General features: G+C 46.3%; 1 protein-coding gene across 2 annotated transcripts in view; it reads right to left on the minus strand.

The window, feature by feature from the left end:
- HSD11B2 (hydroxysteroid 11-beta dehydrogenase 2) overlaps positions 1–25,210 on the minus strand; it is a 70,392-nt gene that overhangs the window by 4,352 nt on the left and 40,830 nt on the right. Inside the window, exons 1-3 of one of the 2 annotated variants that reach the window (XM_061594023.1) lie at positions 14,799–15,617; positions 6,747–6,959; positions 314–499 (exon numbers count right to left, since the gene is read on the minus strand). In XM_061594023.1, coding sequence (XP_061450007.1) covers positions 314–499; positions 6,747–6,959; positions 14,799–14,805 — 406 coding nt within the window. In that variant the 5' untranslated portion in view covers positions 14,806–15,617. Of the gene's footprint in view, positions 1–313; positions 500–6,746; positions 6,960–14,798; positions 15,618–25,210 lie in introns of those variants that run through there. The other variant, XM_061594022.1, reaches the window with a different exon arrangement.

Genomic DNA, 25,210 nt, shown 5'->3' on the forward strand with positions numbered 1-25,210 from the left:
AAAGTTTGCAGAAGCAGGCAGTATCTGCTAAAGGAAACAAAGACGGTCGAAAAGCACAAGCATTTCCAGCCGATGTGCCGATGACACCCCTTTTACTGTTCTCTTCTTTGCCCTACTGTTCCCTTCTGGCTTAACAGATTTTGCACATTTTTGAAGCAACGCAGAAGAAGAGGCTAACACCACAGGTGTGTTGGGGGGCAGGGCAAGTGCTCCCCATAGTCAATCTATGGCAATTCTGATTATTTGCATGTTTTTCATCATAGAATTTAGGAGGCTTTGGGGCTGAATTCAAGCCTTCCTCGACTCCGCTTACCTGCTGGGCTACTGACTGTGACAATCCTTCCTTGTGATGAGCGCAACAAAGGCAGCAGCCCTTTGGTCAGCTCCAAGGTGCCAAAGAAGTTCACCTCCATGCAGCTGCGGAAGTGATGGAGCGGAGTCAGCTCAGCATCTGCAATGGTGTGGTTGACTCCAGCATTATTCACTAGGCCCCAAAGACCTGCATTCCAAGAGAGGAGGGGACACATATGGAGATATCAGTGCCTGCCTCCATGCCCCTCCCCGATCCCTCCACTGTCCTAGCCTCTTGCCATCCATATTTGTGTGAGTGGAGGAAGAAAGGCATTTTGCTGCTGCTTCAGAATTAAACCAAAACCAATCTCTCTGGCCATTTGACCACTGGTTTCCTTGCAGAAAACTTTTTCTGCTTGCCGCCATAGGTGGGCTGATGTAGCTCACTGGGAAGAGGATACACTTTGCATGCAAAAGATCCCAGATTCCATCCCCAGCATTAAAAAGCATGCAGAAAAAGACATCCCTGCCTAAGCTCTTGGAAAGTTCCTGTTGGTCAGAGAAGACAGCACCAGGCTAGAGAAACCAATGCAATAGGGATGTCACATCCCTCGCCTCTTCATGGGTGGAATAGCAATCTGTGCACAAGGGGAGAAGCACGTGGAAGCACCTTTTGCATGTCGATTGCCTTACTGGATCAGAAACCTCACCCAGGGACTAGACAGGGAGGTGTATTGAGTAACGGTCGTGCAGACATGAGCATCTGATGCAGCCCCCAGCTGCACTGCATTGGGTAGAGAGCTTCAGATGTTTCCACTCCTGCTTTTAGTGCAATCTTAAACCGCCGTCTCAGACTGCTGTCACATTGCTGCATGCAGCTATGTCTGGCTGAGGGTCTTGGTGTTTAAGAGTACAAAAATGTGTTTGTATTACAGAATTTCTGAAGTTCAAAGTATCAGCAGGCTAACATAAGCCCAGCTTGAGTGTGGAATGCCGGGCAACTCTAAGCAGAACTGCCCAATGGACCATTACTGCTTAAACACCTGCCTGGTGCAAAGGTTGTGGATGTCACCCACAGAAAGGCTGGGGAGGAGTCCGTGGTTGTGGTGCACATTGGTACCAATGGCACGGGGAAATGCAGTCGTGAGGTCCTTGAAGCAAAATTTAGGTTGCTAGGAAGGATGCTGAAAGCCAGAACCCCCAAGGCTGCTTTCTCTGAAATGCTCCTGGTTCTATGCCCTGAGCCACCTAGACAGGCACGGCAAGAGTGAGATAGAGCTGCGAGGAGGAGGTTGGATTTGTTAGGCAGTGAAGGATGTTTTGGAACAAGCCAGGCCTGTACAAAGTGGACGGGCTTCACTTGAACCGGGATGGAACCAGACTGCTGGCACAGAAAATCAAAACGGTTTAAACTGAGGGAGGGGGGAAGCTGACAGGAACTGAGGAGGATACAGATCAGAATAAATCTCCCCCTGGGGTAAGGATGAAAGTAAAAATATATAGAATTTAAATGGGGGAGGGGCAGAGCTAGACAATGTTGAGTGCACGAAAGCCATTCAGAGAAGTCCAAACACAAATGCCAAAGACACGGAGGGAGGGAGAGAGAGAGACTATATAGAAGTGATTATACGCCGATCCTAGAAGCTTCCCGAACCACGTGGGCAATCTGGAGTGCTTGGTCTTGGAAAACAGCATTGCTATATTGGGCATAACAGAAGCCTGGTGGAGAGGGAACAGTTATCTCTGGATAACTCTATAGGAAGGGAGAAGCAAGGCGTAGTGGTGTCACTTATTATGTGAACAAGGGCACTGAGTCCAGCAGGCTAGAAATGCCATGGCAGACTAATTGTGGGTGGTGAGACTTGGCCTCAAGAGTAACTTAGCACTGGGGATATCTGTTCTATCGTCCCCCTGATCAGAATGCTGAGGGAGATCTGGAGAATGAGGCATCCAGAAGAGGAAATGCAGAAATCAGTGACTTTGATTATATGTGTATGGATGGACTGGCTACATATGTGTTCCAGTCATGACAAAGAAGTAAACACAGTCACATTTTACTTCAGAAGAGGAAACTTCCCCAAAATGGGGGGACTGGTAAGAAGGAATTGCAAGGCAAAGTGAAGACGGTCAAATCTCTCCAGAATGCTTGGGAGTTATTTAAAAACTACAAAATTAGAAGCTCAACTGGAATGTATACTGCAGAACAAGAAGGGTACCACCAGGGCCAAGAGGATGCCAGTGTGGTTAACAAGCAGAGTCAAAGAAGCTATTAGAGGCAAGAAAGCTTCCTTCAAAAAATGGAAGTCTTGTCCAAATGAGGAGAACAAAAACCAACACAAACTTTGGCAACAACAACAAAAATGCAAGCAGACATTAAGGGTTGCTAAAAAAAAAATTTTGATGAGCACATTGCTAAAAACATAAAGACCAACAAATACTTGTAAATACATTAGTAGCAGGAAACCAGCTAGGGAGGCAGTTGGACCTTTGGAAGATAAAGGAAGATAAAGAGATTGCAGAGAAACTGAATGAATTCTTTGCATCTGTCTTCACAGCGGAATATACAGGGCAGATCCCTGTGCCTGAATTAACATTTGCAGGAAGGGAATCTGTGGAACTCAGGTGGCAAGATGTGAAGTTCTAAGCCTTATTGACAGATAAAAAACTAACAAATCACTGGGTCCAGATGGCATCCACCCAAGAATTTCTAAAGAACACAAATATGAAATTGCTGATCTTCTAACAAAAATATTTGACTGGTTTCTAACATCAGAAGATATAGGGCAGATCCCTGTGCCTGAACTAAGGGCTTATTCACATGGGAGCGTTACTTCTACTAAAGACATTATTTTTACCTCTGTTTTCTATTTGTACTGACCACAATAAGGGTTCAATGCCAGCTACAAAGACGGTGTTTTCTATTCACACTGAGGGGAAGGATCAATCACACAGTTTCCTAATGACCATGCCCTCTAATTTAACATTTGTACTCCCTCTGGTTGCTTGGCAACCAAGCATGCTGCAGTGGGTTCCTTTAAGAAAAAAAACCAGAAGTGTGAATATCTGTGTTTTCCCTAGTAGGATACAGCTGAAATACAAATCTTTGTTTCAGCAGTGTTGTGCTTTTGTGCACAAGTTAGGGAGAAGAAAATAAAGGCACCGTTTGCAGCAACATAAAATGCCAGTATAATGGGAAACAGCAGCCAGAAGTTGCTTTTCAGCCTACAGGAAATAAATTGAACAAAGGGAGAAGGGAGTGGCCGTGGAGAGGGGAACGATTGACACACCCACCTAAAAGCATCAGAGCAAAATGTCTGCAAGCACTAGAGCTGCAGAGTTAAGACATTTTTCCTTTCCTTTTCGTATTTTCAGAGGATTGGGTTAGTACGGATTTATAGGGGGGAAACTGTGTGATAGCTTCTGTTTGCTGGTGACATGATGTGAACCATGCACATTAAAATGACGTGAGTAGCACTAAACACACAGTAAACCACTGTGTAGATGAGCCCTAAATTTCGCAGGAAGGGAGCTTGAGGCAAATGGTGGTGACAAGAAACAAACTTCTAGGCCCAATCAACAAAATAAAAACTGACTAATTGCCAGGTCCAGATGGCAACCACCCAAGAGTTCTCAAAGAACTCAACTTGCTGATTTCCTAACAAAAATATGTAACGTCCCTCAGATCTGCCTCCATGTAAGATGATTGGGAAGTGGCAAATGGAACCAGCTTTTAAAAAGGGATCTAGCCAGGGGGAACTTGAAAATTACAGGCCAATTACAGGCTTAACATCTGTCTTCCTGGAAAGCATATAGAGGTGATTCAGTTGAAAATGTGTACTTAGACATTCAAAAAGCTTTTGACAAAGTGCCACACCAAAGACTCCTGAGTAAGTTTAGCAGTCACAGAATAAGCGGAGAGGCCCTCTTGTGGGTTACGAACTGGTTAAGTAAATAGAAGCAAAGAGAAATCTGTACAGTTTTTACAATTGAGGGAAGTGGACAGTGGTGTAGTCCCAATATCGGGATTGTGTCCAATGCTTTTAACTTACTCATCCCCTTTCATACATGAGCGTGTAGTGAAGTAGCCAGGTTTACTGATGCTACCAAATTGCTCAGAGTGGTTAAAACAAAGGGATTGTGAAAATGAGTTAATGGGCAAATGCAATTCACTGTAAACATGTGTAATGTTGTGCATATTGGAGCAACAAATCTTAATTTCACACATACGCTCATAGGGTCTGACCTGCCGGGACTGACCAGGAACGAGACCTTGGGGTCATAGTGAATAGCTTGATGAAGTTGTCAACCCAGTGTGTGGCAGCTGTGAAAAAGGCAAATTCAATGCTAGGGATCCTTAGGTAAGGTATTGAAAATAAAATTGCCAATATCAGCATTCTGTTATATATAATCTATGGTGCGACTGCACTTGGGGTACTATGTGCAGTTCTGGTTGCCTCACCTCAAAAAGGATATTGTAGAGCTGGAAAAGGTTCAGAAAAGGTCAACCAGAATGATCAAGGGAAAGGAGGAAAGGTTGCAGCATTTGGGGCTTTTTCGTTTAGAGTAAAGGAAGTCAGAGGCAACATGACAGAAGTGTATAAAATTATGTATGGCGTGAAGAAAGTGAATAGAGGAGAGCTTTTTCCCCTCTCCCACAACACAAGAACTCGTGGACATCCAAGGAAGCTGAATGTTGGGAGATTCAGGACAGAAGCAAGGACGTCTTCACACAGCTTATAGTTAAATTAGGCATTCACTCCCACTGATGTGGTGGCTACCAATTTGGATGGCTTTAAAAAAGGGTTAGGCCAATTTATGGAGGAAAAAGCTATGCTGTCCCTCCACTGTCGGAGGGAGGCAGTATGTCTGAATGCCAATGCTGGGAGTCCCAAGTGGGGAGAGTCCTCTTGCATGCAGGTCCTGCTTGCAGGTGTCCCATGAAGAACAAGATGCCAGACTAAGTGGCGCATTGGCTGGATCCAGCAGACTCCTCTTCTGCCAGTGACATCTCAGCTGATGTAGGTTCCAGAAGATGGTACTGATGGGCCCCTACATGGAACCACTGGGAAGAATCATCCAGGGATTTGGGGTTGGTTGCCATCAATAGGACGACACTCATTCCTCTTTTCCATCTAAACTCAGGGTGGCTGCGGAGGTCCTGTCCCATAAGGCACAGGTGCTTGTGCTGCTGGCCAATAACAAATATCCCCAGGGGTCAAGTGCCCATTCTTGTTCCGGACGGGGTTGCAGGTTTGCAGTTGGGGGGTGATCCTGGACTCAGCTTTGCAGTGAAGTTGCTGGGGGGGGGCTTTACACAATAGCATCCTTCTATTCTGGATAAAGCCCTTCTATTCATTGCCACGCATGCCCTCATCACAGCCAGAGTAAATGACTGTATTATGCTCAATGTGGAGCTCACATGGCTGCCATGGCTACTGCTGGCCACACTCCTGCCATCTTCATTTGTCCAGAGGCATCTATATATAAGCGTATAGGATAACTTTCTGCAAATTTATGCCATGGGTCTGCCCCCCAACAAGCAATGTCCCCTTTGGCTCCCTCCGTCATGACCTTTTAGCTGCAAAAGCCTCCCCCCCCCCCAGTTTGATCTTGTTTGTGTTTCTCTCCGCTGTTGGATTGGGTTTTATCTGTTTTAGAGCCCTCTGTTTTTCTTACTGTTCTGTTTTAATGCAGGGGTGGAGAACCTGTTCAGGACTGGGGACTTGATCTTTAGCTCACCCACCCACAGCAGGTCACTTTGACAGATGGGTGTGGGCATCCACCTGTCAGTCAATTGACATCACAATGATATCGCATGGCCTTTTCCTTTGCAAAGGATCTTGGCTGATCTAACGGGGCTTGAAGTCACTGCTGGTCAGCAGCACCGGTTTCAAACCCATGGTGGCTTTCTGCAGACAGCAGCTCTGCTCAGGAGCTCCGACTTCCCATTGGTGACAAATTTAAATGCTTCCAAATACAAGCCCTGTTTGCCAAGGAACAGTTGGGAGCATGTTCTAATGCTACTAGTTGCAGCTTTGCAGCCACGTCTTTACCGGCCCTACACCTGACTTGGAGAAAACCATATATGACTTGGGGAAAACAGCCTTGTGGGCCAGGGATCCCCACTGGTGCTTGAATAGTTGTGAGTCACCACCTTGGAAGCCTTTTGTGGGCTCAAAGGCTAAGGATAAATGTTTCAGTAGATAAAGACAGAGTTCAGGTACCTGGTGCTGACACAGCCAACCGCAGGTTTTCCAAAGCCAGCTGAGAAGCTGAGTATCTACTCAGAAAATTCACTCAACAATCTAATCTAATCCAGTTCTGAGATTTTTGCATTTAACCCACTTGCAAATTCACAACTTGGAAGTCAGACTGAAAATGTCTTCCTGCAAATTCCAAAGATGAGGCTTTGAGAATCTTGTTCCCCCTACCTTGTTTCTGCACTCTCAGGTTACCTGTCTTCCCTGTCTGAGCCTTGATGAAGTGCAAAACTCTCTGGATGTCCTCAGGGTTGGTCAGGTCCATTTCCAGCAGGGTCAGCCTTGCCGAGCAGTTCTGCCGAAGCTCCTCTGCCCCGGGGCTCTTCAAATCCAGCACGCTGGCAAAGACGGTCAGTCCCAGAGTATCTAAGTGATGAGCAGCCTCTTTTCCAAAGCCAGAATCACATCCTGGAAAATGGCAAAAGAAAGTTGACAAGGATGGAGAATGGGCTACCTCATGGCCTAAGTATTCCAGTGGTTCCATGGGAAAAATAAAGATGATGTATCCCAGAGGACTGTTATGACAAGGAAGAAGATGAATGGGCCCGATTCAGCCATACGTATGTGCATTGTTTTTCACTACTACCACTGCTATGATGGAGATGGTGATGATTACACTCATTGTTGCTACTGCTGCTTGTTTTTATGTTGCCTTTCTGCCTTAAGGAACCAGGCAGCCTACGGCAGCTGAAAAGAAAAAAAGGAGAAGGAAAAGACTGAAAAGCGGGTGGATGGGCAGGAGAGGAAGAGGACATGGTTTGCCAGTAGCCATGATACCACCACAGTCTCACATCTCCCTAAGCCACCGGATGAACAGCATTGAAGGGCGATAACTTAAAATCTCTGTGGCCTGCAGAAAAAGCACCTGAGGAAAGGACATGGGAGTGGGCAGAAACTTGGAGGTGAGCAAAGATCCCCAAAACTAGCAGTGAGGGGATTAAGTTCCTCGGATGGGAAGAAGAAATGGAGTTGCTCCAAGATGGGGAACTGGTATGTACACTGTCAGCAGGGGTGTGGTCATCCAGGGTCTGGGTATGTGTGTCTTAGGTCCCTTATTTTTTCAGGAGCCAAATCCCAGCAGGGTTTCTATGTTTCCAGCATCCTACGAGCCAGTCAGCATGAAAGGTGTGTTGGCCACTGAGAAGAGTCTTCTAACAAGCTTCCTTGTCCTTTCCTGCTGATTGGTGCCAATCAGGGTGAAAGAAGGTGAGTCAGCCACTAAGATGACTCTTCTCAATAGCCAACACACTCCCCTTTCATGCTGATTGGCTCCCAGGGACATCTGTTGTTGTGGGAGAAGGCATTAACAATGATCCCATTCTCAACCCAGCAAGAAAAAGAAGCAGGGAGGGAAAATATTTGTGGTTTTGTTCCAGCCCAAAGCCAGGAGTAAGGGAGGAGGAGGAAAAGAGAGAAAAAAATGTTGCGGGGGGAGAGAGAGAGGTATAAGGTAAGGTGAAATGCAAATGAATATCCCTAAGAATGTGTGTGTGGTGCAGCCAACACCAGAGGTTAGAATCAAGAATTTCCATGTTTACATTTCCTCCTAAAACTCATAAGCTCTCCCCAAATGCAGTTTCTCTGTCTTAGTATGGCAGGGAAGAAGCAAAACTCAGCAAACTTACCTTACAACTTAATGGTGATGATTTTAAAAAAACTGCCTGAATGGGCTAAGACCTCTGTCTTTTTCTAATATTCTAGGTATGTGTGGAAAGAGGAGGGGTGATACAGGGAGATAGGAGAAAGGAGTGGGAAAATGCCTTCCTACCTTCTAGAAGGCAGCAGAGTTCAAAAGCTTGCAAGTTCCTATATAAAATGAGTTCCTGTCCTGCTCAGAGAGTATGAATTCCTTCACTTATGAAAAACAGGCTTTGTCTCAACCGAGCAGCAAAAAAGCCCCCAGAGAAAAAAAGTGGGAGGGGGGAAGCCTATGCACCCAGTAGTTTTTTTTTTTTTTTAAGTTTGAATTTATTGCTGTAGAGCTTTCAGAGTCAGTTATGCAGGCCCCAATGAGTGTCAACTGCAAGCAAGCCTTTATTAGTTCCTGATTCAAAAAGCCAATCCAAGCTGTGGGGAGAGAGAATTCTGTAACTGCAGAAGAAGAGACAGTGAATCCTGAGGATAGCATCCCATCTCCATCACCAAGCAGTTTGGTAGCAGCAGGAGATAAACGTGGAGAGGCTGAATTCAGTAGTTTGAGCAATCCCTCTGACAGTGAGGAAGGACAGGCAGATGGCAACAGTGACAGAGAAGCAGGAAGCCACTTTCCAGCCTGGCCAGATTGGTCTGTGATCTTGGAAGGGGGACATGTCTGTGGCTATTCTCAATTTGCCACTGCACTACTGACATAACCAAAATAAGGAAGGCACTCAGATTTGACTGGACAGCCTCACTGCAGTCCCTGGAGGATAAGATCAGGGCAGTTTTGTCCCAACTATCAGATATTCTCAAGATGGCTAACACACCATGAATTTGGGCTTAGAGCACCAAACTAAGAGTGTTTAATTACAGGTGGTGACTAGGGATCTTGAGCTCTGGTTGAAGGAGCAGGAAGATTGTAATGGACAGATTACTTATATTCACCTAACTCTGGGCAATATGAAGGTCTCAATAATAATAATAATAATAATAATAATAATAATAATAATAATAATAATAATAATAATAAAATTTTATTTGTGAGTCGCCTATCTGGCCGAATTAACAGCCACTCCAGGCGACGTACATGTACATGATAAAATACAATAAAAACCAATGAAAACCACCAACAATAATTAATATACCAATATTAAAAGCAATCCACCCCAGAGATCCCATAGGCCTGCCTGAACAGCCAGGACTTCAAGGCCCGGCGGAAACCTATCAGGGAAGGGGCATGGCGAAGGTCAAAAGGAAGGGAATTCCAGAGGGTGGGGGCCACAATCGAAAATGTCCGCTCTCTGGTCCGCACCAGCCTCGCTATCTTAACTGGTGGGACTGAGAGAAGGTCTTGTGTGGCTGATCTTGTCAGGCGGCATAATTGGTGATGCTGGAGGCGCTCCTTCAGATAAACTGGGCCGAAACCGTATAGGGCTTTGAAGGTCAACACCAACACCTTGAATTAGGCCCGGTAAACAACTGGTAGCCAGTGTAGATCTACTAACACCGGAGTGATATGATCATGGCGACGGCTGTTCTTAATTAAGCGTGCCGCCGCATTCTGTATCAGTTGTAATTTCCGGACCGTTTTCAAGGGTAACCCCACGTAGAGCGCATTACAGTAGTCTAAGTGAGAGGAGACCAGGGCGTGTATCACCCATGGGAGCAGATGGGCAGGAAGGTAGGGTTGCAGTCTCCTTATCAGATGTAATTGATACCAAGCTGCCCGGCTCACTGCCGAGATCTGAGCCTCCATGGACAGTTGGGAGTCAAGAATGACCCCGAGGCTGCGGACCTGGTCTTTTAGGGGCAATTTTACCCCATTGAACACCAGGTCTATGTCCCCCAGCCTGCCCCTGTCTCCCACAAGCAACACCTCGGTCTTGTCGGGATTTAGCTTCAGCCTATTCCTTCCCATCCATGTCATCCGCATATTGGTGACATCGCAGCCCGAATCTCCTGATGATGGCCCCCAGCGGCTTTACATAGATGTTGAATAGCATGGGGGAGAGGATAGAACCCTGTGGCACTCCACAATTGAGAGGCCAAGGGTCTGAAACGTCATCCCCTAATGCCACCCGTTGGTGCCTGTCTGAGAGATAGGAACGGAACCACTGTAAAACAGTGCCCCCTATTCCTAATCCCTCCAGGTGATCTAAAAGGATACCGTGGTCAACGGTATCGAAAGCTGCTGAGAGATCCAGGAGGACGAGGAAGGTGGATTCTCCTCTATCCAGCGCCCTCCTCATATCATCCACCAGGGCGACCAAGGCTGTTTCAGTTCCATGTCCAGGCCTGAAGCCCGATTGGAATGGATCCAGATAATCTGCTTCATCCAAGTGTGTTTGTAACTGTTTGGCCACCACTCGCTCAATCACCTTGCCCAGGCATGGTAAATTAGAGACTGGGCGGAAGTTATTCAACTCTTGGGGATCCAAGGAGGGCTTTTTTAAGATGGGCTTTATGACTGCCTCCTTGAAGGCCAATGGCATTGCACCCTCTTCCAAGGATGCATTTACCATTGCCTTGATCCCTCCGCTCAGTCTCTCTTTGCAGCTCATAATGAGCCACGAGGGGCAAGGATCCAACAAGCAGGTGGTTGGCTTCACAGTAGAAGGAGGTTTAGGAGGTTTTGAACGGCTTTTTAAGCAAGGGGCAGTCATAGTGGGGAGGAAGATGAGTGCTTAAATTAAAAGCTAGACAGGAGTGAGAGGAGGTTACATTGTTCCATGCATGGTTATATATTGGCAGAACTCACCAGTTCCTTTAACCTGGTAGATACCTGGAGTTGCAGACTTCATCCAAGGAATTTACTTATTGCGCCGCTAGATTCAATACTCATTCTAGGAATGATTGTATTTTAGGCACTAATAAGTAAGCACAGAGAACTTGAATTGTTTGAAACAGAAAAAAATTATGTGACTACAGCCCACTTAAAATGGCATTACTATGTATTTGTGGATTGGTGCTCAAGACTGCTTCCTCATGATTTGAAGAACTCTGGAAATCTGAAATCAGATTAGGACTGAAGTGGGAGATTTATGTTTTCACATACAAAAAGATGAAGAGTTCACCAAATTCTATGCTACTTTATTACTAAGATAGTCCAAACTCACATTCCATTTATGCTTATTTAAAAGAGATAAATCTCAGGTCCCTGTTTCATGATCATAAAGAATATTTGGATCAACCAATCTCTGAGTCTGAGATCAAGGATGCTTTCAAAAATTGAAAGTCCTTGGTGGGGGGTGGAGATGATTTTGGAGTGATTTTTATAAAGCATTGGAAGATGAATTAACACCATACCTAGCAAAACTGTTCAATGGTATCTTAGAGGGTGGAAATATACCTGATACGCGGAAGTAAACTAAATTGTTAGTTTGAAACCTGGCAGTTTTTTTGTTGGTGGGGCCATACCACCCCATTGTGTTGAGAAATCAGAAGGCTAAAATCCTGTCATCTGTAATGGTGCACACTACAGGATTAATTCTTTCATAGAGGAGTACATCTCTTCTGAAAGGGGTTACCAAGAGGCTTCTAAGTGCATCTAGCCAAACATGCTTAGAAGCCCCCTTCAGATCTTCCTGCTCAGTGATGTCATATGTAATGTCAGTTGTGGGGCAGGTAAGGACGTGACTCCAAAGAAATAACTGGGAGCCTAAAGTGACAGCAAGCCCAACTGGGATCAGCTGCAGGAGGCAGCGGTTTGGTACACCTTTAAAAGGGCTTCTTGCCAGCTCCCCTTTGTCTGTTTACTGGCGCAATTTTGCTTCAAACTGTGGCTGCAAACAGATTTTTTTTTCCACTGCAGCAGAAAAAGTCCATTTTCAGGTGCAATTTGAATCCAAACTGCCCCTGCAAACAAGCTTCAAAGGAGCTTGCTGTAATGGCCTATCAACTGATGGCAGTTACAGCAAGCCCCTTTGAAGTTGTCACAGGATATCACAATGATGCCATTGCCAGGTGACTGACAGGTGCGTGGCTCTGCCCACTGGTCAAATTTGGCTTGGTGGGGTGGATTCTGCTGGTTGGATCCAGTCCTGTGTCCATCCCACCCCCTTTAGCCCTTTGAAGGTAAAGACCAGCGTCCCAAATTGAACTAAAGAACATTCAGCATCAGAATTTGCTAGGAGAAAATCGGAAACATGAAACTCTGCCAGAGACTGAACATGGGGCTGTCTGCAGGAGGTAGAGGCAAGTTGTCAGGAGCCCAGCCTTCAAGGCCCACAACAACTTTAACTCTTCCTCCACTTCATTATAGTTATTATTATTATAGTTTATTTATATACTACTTTTTGGCCAAAAGGCCCCCAAAGTGGTGAACAACATATTATAAAACCTATTACAAAAAAAATTACATATGAAATATACAGTAAAAATACAGTGCACACAATAGATAAACATGTATTTTAAAAATAATGAAAATTCGATCAAAAATACCAATACCAATTACTCTTTCCCACGTTCATTTTACTAAATAGTTCTCATGCTGCGGGTCATCCAGCAGCAATATCTATTTTTGACTTTCATAATTTTTACACATCATCTTCCTTAAAAAATAAAAGTCATGTGATGCCTGGCTCTGTCCACCGGCAGCTCAGCAAGCTGGCCCTGCCCATGGGGCCAGAAATGATCGGCTGCAGCCCACCATGTCAGCCCCACACAGTACATGAGCCAGGACCAAAAATGGTACCAAGTGTGCTGAATAAGGCTGAATGTAATTTTTTGCCAGATCAATACCTCAGGAGTTGGAAAATAGGTGGTGACCTTGCAGTTAGCTCTGTCTTACTTTTTTTTATAATCCTGAATTTGGCGCCCAGTTCCCAGTTCCTTTTCCAACAAATTGCTGTGTGAATAGCCTAGTTAGTTTATTTGGACCCACACAGCAAAATACGAATTATGATATCCAATATCACATATCTCCATCAGCAAGAAGCTCTTTCCTTCAAGCTACATTATTCCCTGGAGCAAAAGGTGGTGCTTTTGTGCAACGCACATCAATGCGCAACGACTGCAGTCTACAGTTACAAATAAGGGAACTTTTACTGTGCACTCCAAAATAAGCCACCCCAAATGATACTTCCATGCCACCAGGGGAACATCCCCTACAGCATGCCATAGAGTTGAGTCTGGCCCACTGCTTTCTTTTTGCACAAGGCACTGTCAACTATAGCAACTTCACAAAAACTGCGTAATTAACTGAAATGTTAATTTAGTTTCTTTTCCTGGGCATATATGGTCTGTGGGATCAATGTGGGCATCTATGCATAACCAAAATAGACAAAGTGTGCTAGGAGAAAAATAAGTAACCTGGGTGCCAACCCCAAAATGTGCTTGGGCCAGGACAAATCATACACATCAACAAATGGGTGAATGTATTCTTATCAGATGCCACTGCATCTTGCCTCACCCTGAGCTTCTTGTGGGTGCACAGCACAGATAAGGGCATCTACGCACAACCAAAATAGCTAAAACAAGTAGAAAAAGTAAGTAATGTGGGGAGCCTACCCCAAAATCTGTTGTTGGCCAGCACAGATCATGCAACTGAGCAAAGAGGAGAGTGGCCTCTACAAGAGGCCACTGCATCCTGCCTGACCCAGAGCTTCTCATATGCACATAGCACTGGTGTGGGTACCCTATGCACCCTAGCAAAATAGCAAAAGAAGGAGACAAATAAGTAACTGGGGGTGCCCACCCCAAACTCTGCTTTAGGTCAGGACAAATCTAACACCAAAGCAAAGGGGAGAGTGTCCTCTATGAGACGCCACAGCATCCTGTCTTAGGCAAATCTTCTTGTGGGAGTATGGCACAGAGAAGGACATCTATACACAACAAACATAGCCAAAACACACAGGAAAAAAAGGAATTGGTTGTGCCTTTGGGGCATCATAAATCATATGGCCACACACAGGAGAGGTTCTCTGCAGGATGGCATTGGATGCCGCCAGCCCAGAGCTTTCTGTAGGCGCATGTCACAGACAAGAGCATCCATGTTCCACAAAAATAGCCAAAATGTACAGGGCTTGTGTCAAGAGAGGATGGTGAACATCTATTTGAGTAGGGCTCATGTACTAAAAGGAAGTGGCTGGCCTCCCCAGGATGCAGTCCCTCTGCAGCCCAACAAGATCTGGAATTCTCCCACAGCAGGGAGCAGAAGAATGTGCCCATTGGCTGCCTGCAACAGGGAGGGAGGTTCCAGGCCTTTGCTCACTCTTCCAGAGCCTCCTCCTCCGGTGCTTCTTATCTCCTCCTGCTGCTCAGGTGTTGGCACGCAGCTCTGCCTGCAACCCAGGTACATGACCTTGGCTCTGCAATTCATTCAGTCACTGAGCTGCTGTTTATGTACCTCACAAAAAAGGAACAAACTGCCTGTTTATCTTGCAACAATCTCACAAAAGGCAGCTCTAAAAATAGTCTCTGCTAATCCGCTCTGAATTGCTGCCGCTTCATTAATTTTGCCAGATTGAGGGAGGTGCCAGCGGCTGGACCCAAATCGACCACCTCTGAGAAGGATCATAATCTGGCACTTCTGGGATCCAAGACAAAATCTAGCCCCACAGCAAAGGGCTCCGTTTTGGGGAGGTGGGCTGGGCCCTCCTCATCTCTCACCTCCCATGCCTTCCTCTGCTGTTCCCAGTTGCCCAGTCACGACGCCATGCCTTTCGGACACAGTCCCTGGGCACACGCCCGGCGGCCTGCTTGGGCTGGTGGTCGCTGACAGGCTGCACGAGGCTTTGTTGCTGAGTACAAGCAGCGGGGCCAGGCAGGATTGCCAAAGGCAGCTCGGGCTAATTAAACCAGACTAAAGCGCAGGAACGTGTGTTTTTCCACAAACACACCAAGAATTAAAAATACTTGTGACAAAATCATTCAAGGGTGTGTGACGCCGTTTCTGCTGCTAGGATTTCAAATCCTCCAACTCTGCAAATCTCACTCGATTTATATTTCTTGTTTTTCCTTCCCAGGAACTGAGGAAGCTACCTTAGACTGAGGCCCATTTCGCTCAATATTGTCTGGCAGCACCGGAGTGGCCATTGGGGACTACGCAGATGCTGTACCACCAAGCTGCGCGCCCCCCCCCCAATCTTGCAACCCCTACATTTGTGGCTGTGCCTTTCCCCTACAACCAGCAAGGCAGGTCTCTGCTTGGGGAACATGCAGCTTACATTTTGGCGAAAGCAAAGCTAAGCATGTGTACAAATGTAGCCCTACATTTCTCAGGCAGCAGAGATCACGGAGTTAAACGAAAGGCGGCATTTGAGTTGTACTGGGAGGGCGGGCGGGCGGGCGGGCGGCCTCCTAGTTGGGAAGCTCCAGGCAATACAGGGCTGGGAGGAGAACAGGCAGAGTCGCCAAAGCGAGCAGGAGGCCTCCGTCAGCCGAGCCCGGGACAGGACTGAAGGTCACGTGGGAGGCCCAGCGCAGGAAGAAGGGGCGGGCACAAAGGGGGCATCTGACTGACAAAAGGGGGGAATGGTTTGGCAGGTACACTTCCGGAGAGAGAGTGGCCAGGGACGGGGAGGCAGGAGAGGAGAGGTGACCCGGCAAGCCTCCTGGGTCGCGGGTGGATGTGGTCTTTCTGGAGCCTTTTGCAGGTTCCTACACAGCTTTCTCTCTCCCCCCCCCATTCTTGCTTAAACAATAGCCAGTACTGCCGCCCCTTAGGAAGACCCTGGTGACAATGGAGGGAGTAAAGCGTGGGCGAACCCTTGGCTTCTCGTGTGCAAGTGGGGATGGACAGAAAGTTATGCGCCGAGTTTCGTTTTTGCAAAGTACATGAGCGGCTGGGGGGGGGGTCTTGGGCAGTGGCCCTGGGTGTGGGATTGTAGGGGTATTGTTAAGAACACGAGAGTGCCATCTCCCTCCTTCACAGCTTGATAGCTTGGGGGGTTGCCCCCCTGCCTTGGACCACCTGGTGGCAGGTCAGGCTAGAGAGGGCTCCTGTGCCAAAGTCAGGCACAGGAATCCTTTGGCAATCTCGCCTTTGCCTTGCTAAAGGCAGAACAGCGCTTCCGGTGAACTCAGTGTGCCTCCCAAAGACAGGAGTGTTTTCTTTCTCTCACACGCCAGGAGGGAGAAAGAGGAAGCCAGAGAAGAATATCAACACCCCCACCCGCAGCCAGCCAAGGGTACAGTGTGTTCTCTCCGCTTCTGATGGCCCAGCTGATAGCTTCCTTTCCCAGAGATTACAAACTTCAGCCAGTTTATGGCAACATTAACCATTAACAGTGACATGACGCCAACAGCCAGTCAAAGAAGACAGTGTGTAATGTGCAGGTTGCACCCAGCACCCGCACAGCAGAGAAGCCACCATCCATCTGCCACCCTACACCCTCTGGCCAGCATTTCCACCTGGCCTGTGTTTGAGCCTTTGATTTGACCCTTTCTGTCAAGTGGCCAGGACACGGTTTTCTTTCTCCCTCAAGCTCAGCTTGAATGATATGCAAAAGAAAAGGCCATGATAAATGAATGTGCCATTGAGTGTGGGAAATCAGCCATGGAAGGGAGGGGAAGCATGTGTGTGTGTGCATGCGTGCGCGCATGTGTCTTTGAGGAATGTGGCATTCACTCTCTAGTTAATGTGGCTGGCCGGTTGGCATGCAGCTCTGGTTACCCTGCAGGGTCATGCTGTCTTTTCTTGCCCAGGAGACAAAAAAGGAACACCAAAATCAGATGCCTTTTCACACATCTGCCACAGTTTGGAGAAAATCATAAGCAATGGGTGCAACTCACTTTCCCCAGTTTTTATACAATTTAGGACCAACAGGGAGCACAAAGCACAGAGAAATGAAGAGCAACATCTGGTAGCAGAGGGCGAAGAGAAGGTGGATTAGGATCTACTGGTAGATCTCTGGGTGATCTGAAGAAGATCAACAAGGATTCCCAATTGTTTACAATGGCAACAACAAAATGACCCTTCCTGGGCCCCCATCACACTGCTCACAGGAAGAAGGCCTGGAGGGGGTGTTTGTGGGGAAGGGCTGCTCAGGGCTCAGAATCCTTTAACTCAAAATTAGTATCTTCTGCATCAAGCTCTGACTCTTGAGGTTCCTGCACCTCAGAAAGGATACTGTTCTAGAGTGCAGAAAAAATGCGACCAAAATGATCAAGGGGATGGAGGAGCCACTCCAGCTCTGTGCGGAAAGGTTACAACATTTGGGGCATTTTGGTTTAGAAAGAAGTGGGGGCATGCGCGGATATGCATGGTGTGGAGAAAGTGGGTGGAGAGAAATCCCCCCTTTCCCATAATCCTCCCGCCCGGTGGAGCTGCCACAGAGGGGAAGATTCAGGCCAGACAACAGAAAGGACTTCTTCACACAGTGTGTAGTTAGAGCTGTGGAATTGGCCCCCAATCGGGATGGCTTTAAAAGGGGATTAGACAAATTTATGGAGGATAAAGCAGGGAATCACACACAAGGAGAGCGCTGCTGTTGTTCTAAGTTCCTGCTTGTCGGCTTCCCACAGATGCATTTGGTTGGCCAATGTAATAAAAGAAGAGTGGTCTACATGACCTTTGGATAACCTTGGTCAGGTTATGGTTCTAGTAAAAAAGAAATTTGATCCTGCAAGCCTAGAGTCTGCCTATTCCCTGCCATAAAGCATCTCTAGAAATCCTTACATAAGCAAAGGGGGCACACATCTTTACAAGACAAGGTGTTCTTGTGCAGTTCCTGTTCCTTTAACAGAGAATTGTGCACCAGAATGTTTCAGTGGATTGTGCCTAAATAAATAAGAAGATAAATCCCTCTTCCCCTGAAGGAAAGTGTTCCTAGGAACACAGTGAGTGCATTTCCCTCGTTGCTCTCGTCTGGCCTGGCTTGCATAAGCAGCCCAAGTTGTTCTTTCAGAAAGCCCCAATGAAGCAGTGAGTGATGAAATCAGCTTACCCAGAATCCTTTGGAGCACAAGTGTCAGGCTTCTCCTGCCTGTGTGCTGCAGCCATAAGTTGTGATTACATAAGTTGTGGGGATCTTAAAACATGGAGGTGAGCCCAAAATGAGCACAGAAAGGGGCCATTCATCAATGGAGCGTAGCTGCCGGCCTCCATCAACTTCCTCATTTAACTTCATTTAACCTTGTTTTCGGGATCCTGTCTCTAGAAAAATTGCTTTGTCCCTCTTTTTTGGTGGGGCACCTTTTTAAAGCCATGCCTGTGAGCTGCTAGATGTGAAACTATTCAGGGCTCAGCTCCTTTCCAGGCGAGCCTTTAGAAATGAAATTTCTCAGTGGAGGATGAAGGCATTTTGTCTCTAATGCACAAGAACATGGATTTCACATACTGGTGAGGCTCACCTTGGTTTAAAAAATGCATCACCAATCTCATGCGCACACGTCCCATGGTGCTTGTGTCCAAGGTGCCACCTGACTGAAGAAAAGTTTCTGCAATGAAATTCCCCTGCCAGGAGGCTCCAATAAGGGAACTGAAATGAGCTGAAAATCTCTGGAATATTTAGAACGTTTGCAGATGGAGCCCTCCAGCCAAGAGATCACGCAGCTGTCGACTCGCCTGCGGAGATCTGGCAGCAGGCAAGGCAAGGCTCCTCTGGCTCCGCCTCTTCTCATCTGGCTTAAGCCAAACACCAGCCAAGAAAAGAAGTAGGCTGCTCTCATATTTGCAAGAGTATTGTTAACTATTATTATTTATTAATTTTCTATCCTACCCTTCTTCCTAAAGGACCCAGGGAAGAAAATAGCAAAACAGTAGAACAATACAATTAAAAATACACTTAAAATAAAATAAAAACTTATCGAATAACATCTAAAAACTTATTTATTTACTGTTTTTTTAAATTTAAGAACATTTAAAAACTCAAATGTTCTTAAATTTTTTTTTTAAACCTGTCACATAAGATCCTCCGTGGCGCAGAATGCAGCCGAAGCTCTGCCCACGGCCGGAGTTCGAATCCAACGGAAGGAGGAAGTTGAATCTCCGGTAAAAGGGCCGAGGTCCACTCAGCCTTCCATCCATCCGTGGTCGGTAAAATGAGTACCCGGCATATGCTGGGTGATAAAGAAAGGCCAGGGACGGAACTGGCAATCCCACCCCATATACATGGTCTGCCTAGTAAACGTCGCAAGACGTCACCCTAAGAGTCGGAAATGACTCGCACTACAAGTGCGGGGACACCTTTACCTTTTAAAAACTGTCACATATCCTCACAGCTATCTTTCAGCCATCAGACGTCTGGGTGAACAGGAATGCTTTTAAATCCCTCCTGAATGGTAATTGTAAGGGTGACAGTCCCATCTCACCAGGGAGGAGGGCCTTCCACACACAGGCACCTGCCAGGCAGTACCACCCACTGCCCTGCAGCTACAGCTGCCTGCTGATCAAGGGCCTGGCAACGCTGCTGCTCTTCTGCGGAAGGGGCTGGGGTGGGGGTGCCAGAGCCCTTCTCAAAGCACAAGAGGCAGAGGAAGCACCGGGCCCTTGGTCTGGTAGCCCTTCTGAGTCAAAGCGGTGGGGAGAGCCCTCCTGTCTTTAAAAGCCACACACAGAGAGAGCTGACACCTCTGGCAAGGAATATGTTGTTGTTATTGTTATTTCATTTATTAGTTACTTTTTACAAACAAAAAAGTCTCAGCATGACTTGACCAAAAAATAAAATGCATGCATATAAAAACAATTTAAAACCAGATATTTTTTTTAAAAAACTGACAATACAAAATACATAAAATGCTCATCCAACAATCTATTTGTACAGGGCCAAGTCCTACCCACCGCACTAAAACATTAGCACCACCATAGGATGCAACCCCAATTAACTGAAGGCTGCCTGGGTAAACAAGAAGGTCTTAACCTAGCGCCTTAATGCTGAAAGAGGTGGCACCAAGAGTGTTTCCCTGGGAAGAGCATTCCACGGCCAGGGGGCCACCTGTTCTCGTGTGGCCACCCTCCACACCTCCTTTGGGTAGGACATGCAAGGAAGGGCAGGGTCTGCATTGGTTCACAGGGAGGCAGTCCTTGAGGTATTGCAATTCTGATCCATAAAGGGCTTTAAAAATCAAAACCAGCAGTTTGAATTTATTTATTCACTAATAGGCAAAAACCCTTGCAGTTTAAGAACATACCTATAGACAACAGATATTTCTATCAAATTTTAAAAAGCAGGGAAATTGGGCAGCTATAGTGAATGCAACAGGGGAGTAGGAGACCTGACATCCTCTCTGAGATATTGGACTGCCCTACAAATTTGTCAAAATGCAAACGCAATTTGGGTTGCTTTCACAGTCCAAGCCACTTCCTGTGTAGCGTGGAAGAATTTGGTAATGTGCCTCTGAGCATATGGTGAGTGGTGGCAACACCTGCCATCTCCAAAAATGGAGAATTACATTTTTGTAAGTTTGTTGGTATTCTTCTTACTTTGCTTCTTTTCTGTGTCACTATTGTTTCTACAATCTATGCTAGAAAATTACCTGTCTCTCATTATTCATCCTAGAAATCTGTATCAAATTTATTTTTATTAATTTTAAAGCCTTTTTATTGGTCAATGACACATAATGGTGAAGACAGCCTTTTGTGTTTCAAACTGGAGATTATGCTCCATTTCTATTTTGGGCTCATTAACAGTTGAATCTGAAACTGCAGTTAGATGTAAAATTAGACTCATCACAATATGTTGCTACTTAAGCAATGACTCTAGGGCATGGTCAATTAAAAAACATAGAGCACACCAGGAATTTTGCTAGAACATATTTCACAGAGACACTCCTCATGTCCACTGGAGACTATTCTGCAGAACAGTCAGTGCCATTATTCCACAATTGCTTTTGGAGCTTTTTTTAGTGTTGCAAAGTGTTGCTGTACTTCACATTTTCACAGAAACAGAAGCAAAAGGAAATTATTTACCATGGGAGACTTCACTAAGATTGCAAAGTAAATCAAACATATTTAAAGTGACTATCTGAACTATATCAACTATTTTCATATAGTTGCTTCCTCCCTGCTACATGTCTTGTTTCTGTTATTTGGGCTGATTGCAGGTGTTGCCACCACTCACCATATGCTCAGAGGCACATGTTACCAAATTCTTCCACGCTACACAGGAAGTGGATTGGACTGTGAAAGACCAACCCAAATTGCGTTTGCATTTTGACAAATTTGTAGGGCAGTCCAATATCTCAGAGAGGATGTCAGGTCTCCTACTCTCCTGTTGCATTCACTACAGCTGCCCAATTTCCCTGCTTTTTAAAGTTTGATAGAAATATCTGTTGGCTATAGGTATGTTCTTAAACCGCAAGGTTTTTTGCCTACCATTGAATTTCTCTGCTTTTTAATCTGGGAGGTAAGAAATGGGATCCTGTGCAAGTTTGCTGAAAATGGATTGATCATTTGCATGTTTATTGAGTTCAGTGGGATTTACTCCCATGCAATCATGCTTAGCATATGTAAAACTGACCATGCAGAGGGAGGCCTGGAATGGGCAGGTGAGGAAGAAAAAGGGAGGGGAGGAAGAAGGGAGGAGAAAGGGAGAGGAAAGGGGAAGGAGGGGAAAGGCAGGTCTGATCATTTGCATACTTATTGAGTTCAGTGGGATTTACTCCTGTGCAATCATAGCTAGGATAGGTAAAACTGACCATAGAGGAGGGGGAGGGAAGAGTAGAGGGAAGGGGGGAGAGGGAAGCAGAAGGAGGGGGAAGGGAAGGAGGGGATTGGAAGGGGAGGGGTGGAGGAAGTAGGAGGGAAGGGACAAAAGGGAGGTGATGGGAGGGAGGAAGAGGGGAGGGCAGGTTTGATCATTTGCATGCTTATTGAATTCAATGGGATTTACTCCTGTTCAATCACGCTTAGGATACCAGAGCTTGGAAAAGTTACTTTTTTGAACTACAACTCTCATCAGCCCAATCCAGTGGCCATGCTGGCTGGGGCTGATGGGAGTTGTAGTTCAAAAAAGTAACTTTTCCAAGCTCTGGGTAAAACTGACCATGGGGGAGGGGCAGGAAGGGCAGGAGGAGGGCAGGAAGGAGGGGGAGGGGAGGAAATTGGGTGGGTGGACACTGGGCAGAGGGAAAGCCCCTTTCCTTTCCAAAAGGAAAACACTGAACAGTATCATTCTTTTTCATGGTTTTCACCAACTTTTTATTCTACAGCAGGCACATGTAGCCTTCCACCCAAATTTAAAGCAGACCTGTCCCAGGCCCATCCACACCAGGCCTTTATTTCACTTTGGACAGTCATGGCTTCTCTCAAAGAATCCTGGGAAGTGTAGTTAGTGAAGGGTGCTGAGAGTTGCTAGGAGATACCCTGTTCCCCTCACAGAGCTTCAATCAGAGCAACTGATTGTTGAACGACTCTGGCTACTGGAGCTCTGTCAGGGGAATAAGAGTCTCCTCTCAGCACCCTTCACAAACTATGCTTCCCAGGATTCTTTCGGGGAAGCCATGACTGTCTCACGTGAAATCAAAGTCTGCTGTGGGTGTGGCCCCTGATTAGGCAAGCCCAGCAGCTGTGAGACTGGCTTTTGGAACACTGACAGTTGGTTCTTACTGAGCATGCCTGACACTATCATTCAGTTCAATGCAAAATTTCTTAAATTAATTAAAAATCAGCCAGGCATTTTTAAAAAACTTTTAAACTGCAGAAGATGAAGGTCAGAGTATGGGGCAAGGTCAGTAATAGGATTACAGGTACTCTGTGAACATGGCTGATTTTTAATTAATTTCAACAAATTATGAGAACTCTGACAGAAAAATTCCCAAAGGGGTCTGGTTTTCTCTCTCTCTTTTTAATTTTGAACTCTCAATTCTCTCTGAGTGTTTTGTGTATTGCCATGAAAATTTAGAGGGTTGTTAAGCAAGCATTTCTGAGTTCCGGACTATAAATTTTGTAAGGTTTTGTTTTGAAATGAGCTTATGGGAAGCATCAGAATGGCATGGGGGTATTTTCAATTTAACATTGCAGAATGGGAAAAAACCATGCTGACTATAGTATACAGCCACTCTTGTGGCTGTATTATTAAATTTATATCGGGCCCTTCCTCCCAGTAGGAGCCCAGGGTGGCAAGCAAAAACAATAAAAACACTAAATTATCATAAAAACAGGCTTTAAAATATGTACAACAAATCGTATTTAAAAACATATTAAAACAAAACATCTTTAAAAAGCTTTTTAAAAAAGCTTTAACTCATCTTAAAAAGCAATTCCAACACAGACACTGACTGGGATAAAGTCTCTACTTAAAAGGCTTGTCGAAAGAGGAAGGTCTTCAGTAGGTGCCAAAAAGACAACAGAGATGGTGCCTGGCTAACATTTAAGGGGAGCGAATTCGAAAGGGAAGGTGCCACAGTGCTAGAGGTCCGCTTCCTATGTTGTGAGGAACAGACCTCCTGATAAGATGGTATCTGCAGGAGGTCCTCATCTGCACAGTGTAGTGATCAATTGGGTATATAAGGGATAAGATGATGTTTTACTCGTGCCCGATCAGCTTTACAGCACATCTTTCACCACTTGCGCTCTAGTCGTTGTCCAGCCTGTTTCATTGCCCTTAACTCACTGGTGTACCTTGTTGTTCCACAGCGTGACAAGGGCTTCAACAGGGTCACTTCCTGTATCTGCTGGGAACTCCCCCAGGGCATTCAGGAATGCAGTGGATTCCATTGAGCCTGGAAACTAACAGGTAGCCTGTGCAGTCAGGCCAGAATCAGTGTAATATGTTCAGACCTTCTGGTCCCTGTTAATAATCTGGCTGCTGAATTCACTAGCTGTAGTTTCTGAAATGTCTTCAGAGGCAGCCCCGCATATGGCAGTAATATATCTAGCGATTGCCAGAGCGCAGACAATGAACGCTAGGCTATCCCTTTCCACAAAGGGTCACAGCTGGGCCACCAAGCCAAAACTGATGGAAGGCATTCTGCACCAAGGCCACATGTACCTCCAGTAACGCACATCCAGTGCTGCACCTGCAAATGTAAAGGAGAAGCAGAGTCGCACGTCATCAGCATATTGATGACACAGCACTCTGAAACACTGGACAACCCCACTCAGCAGTTTCATATAGGTCTTAAACAGCATGGGGGATAAGTGGAAACCCTTATTGAAGGGTCCATGGGGTCGAGCAGCAGCCCCAAAGCACCACTCCCTGGAGTCAGCCATCCAGATAAGACTGGAACCATCCCTGTGCAGTCCCACCCAGTCCCAATTCAGGTGTGCCAGGTCACCTGTGTCACAAGGTGCTGAGAGATCAAGGAGACTCAACAGGCCATACTCCGCCTCTCTCTCCTGACAGATGGCAATGATGGCCATCTCTGTGTCCAAACCCCAATTGAAATTGCTCTAGAAAATCAGTCTCATCCAAGAGACAGGAAAAGCTGTTACTGGCACCAGGTAGTGAGGGCACGTGGCCAGCCTGGGAAGGGCGGAGACACTGCTGGGCTGAGGATTCCCACAGCAAGCTTCTGGGCCCAACACTTCTGGGTCCAATTCAAAGTGCTGGCTTTGACCTATAAGGCTCTTTATGGCTCAGGACCCCAATATTTTCTGGAATACCCCTCCTAATATGAACCTACCTTGACCCTTAGATCTTCCTCTGAGGCCCTTCTCCAGGTCCCCCTTTGAGGAAAGCTCGGAGGGTGGTGACAAGGGAGAGGGTCTTTTCCAGACCTGTCCACAACCAGAAGATAACTGGGGGATACAGGACTCCATCCAATCTTAAACTGCTGTTGTGTAACGCCAGGTCTGTGGTACAAAAAACAGCGCTCATCCATGACATGATCTTGGATGAGAACGCAGACCTAGTATGTATTACGGAGACCTGGCTGGACGAGGCCTCGGCTCCTATACTTGAGGCCACGTGTCCAGCCGGTTTCCAATACGCACAGCAGCCAAGGATTGGTAGGCGGGGAGGGGGGGTGGCAGTCATCTATCGAGGGTCCTTGGTTTTTGCCAGGCCCCCTCTCCATGAAACCAAGTTTGTTGATTGCATGTACTGGAGGTTGGGCCCAAAGGGCAGTTTAGGGATTCTGCTTGTGTACCACCCACCCCGCTGCACAGCAGACTCCCTGACCGAGGTGCTCGAGGTGGT

This window comes from Rhineura floridana, chromosome 13, assembly GCF_030035675.1.
Source record: "Rhineura floridana isolate rRhiFlo1 chromosome 13, rRhiFlo1.hap2, whole genome shotgun sequence".
NCBI lineage: Eukaryota > Metazoa > Chordata > Lepidosauria > Squamata > Rhineuridae > Rhineura > Rhineura floridana.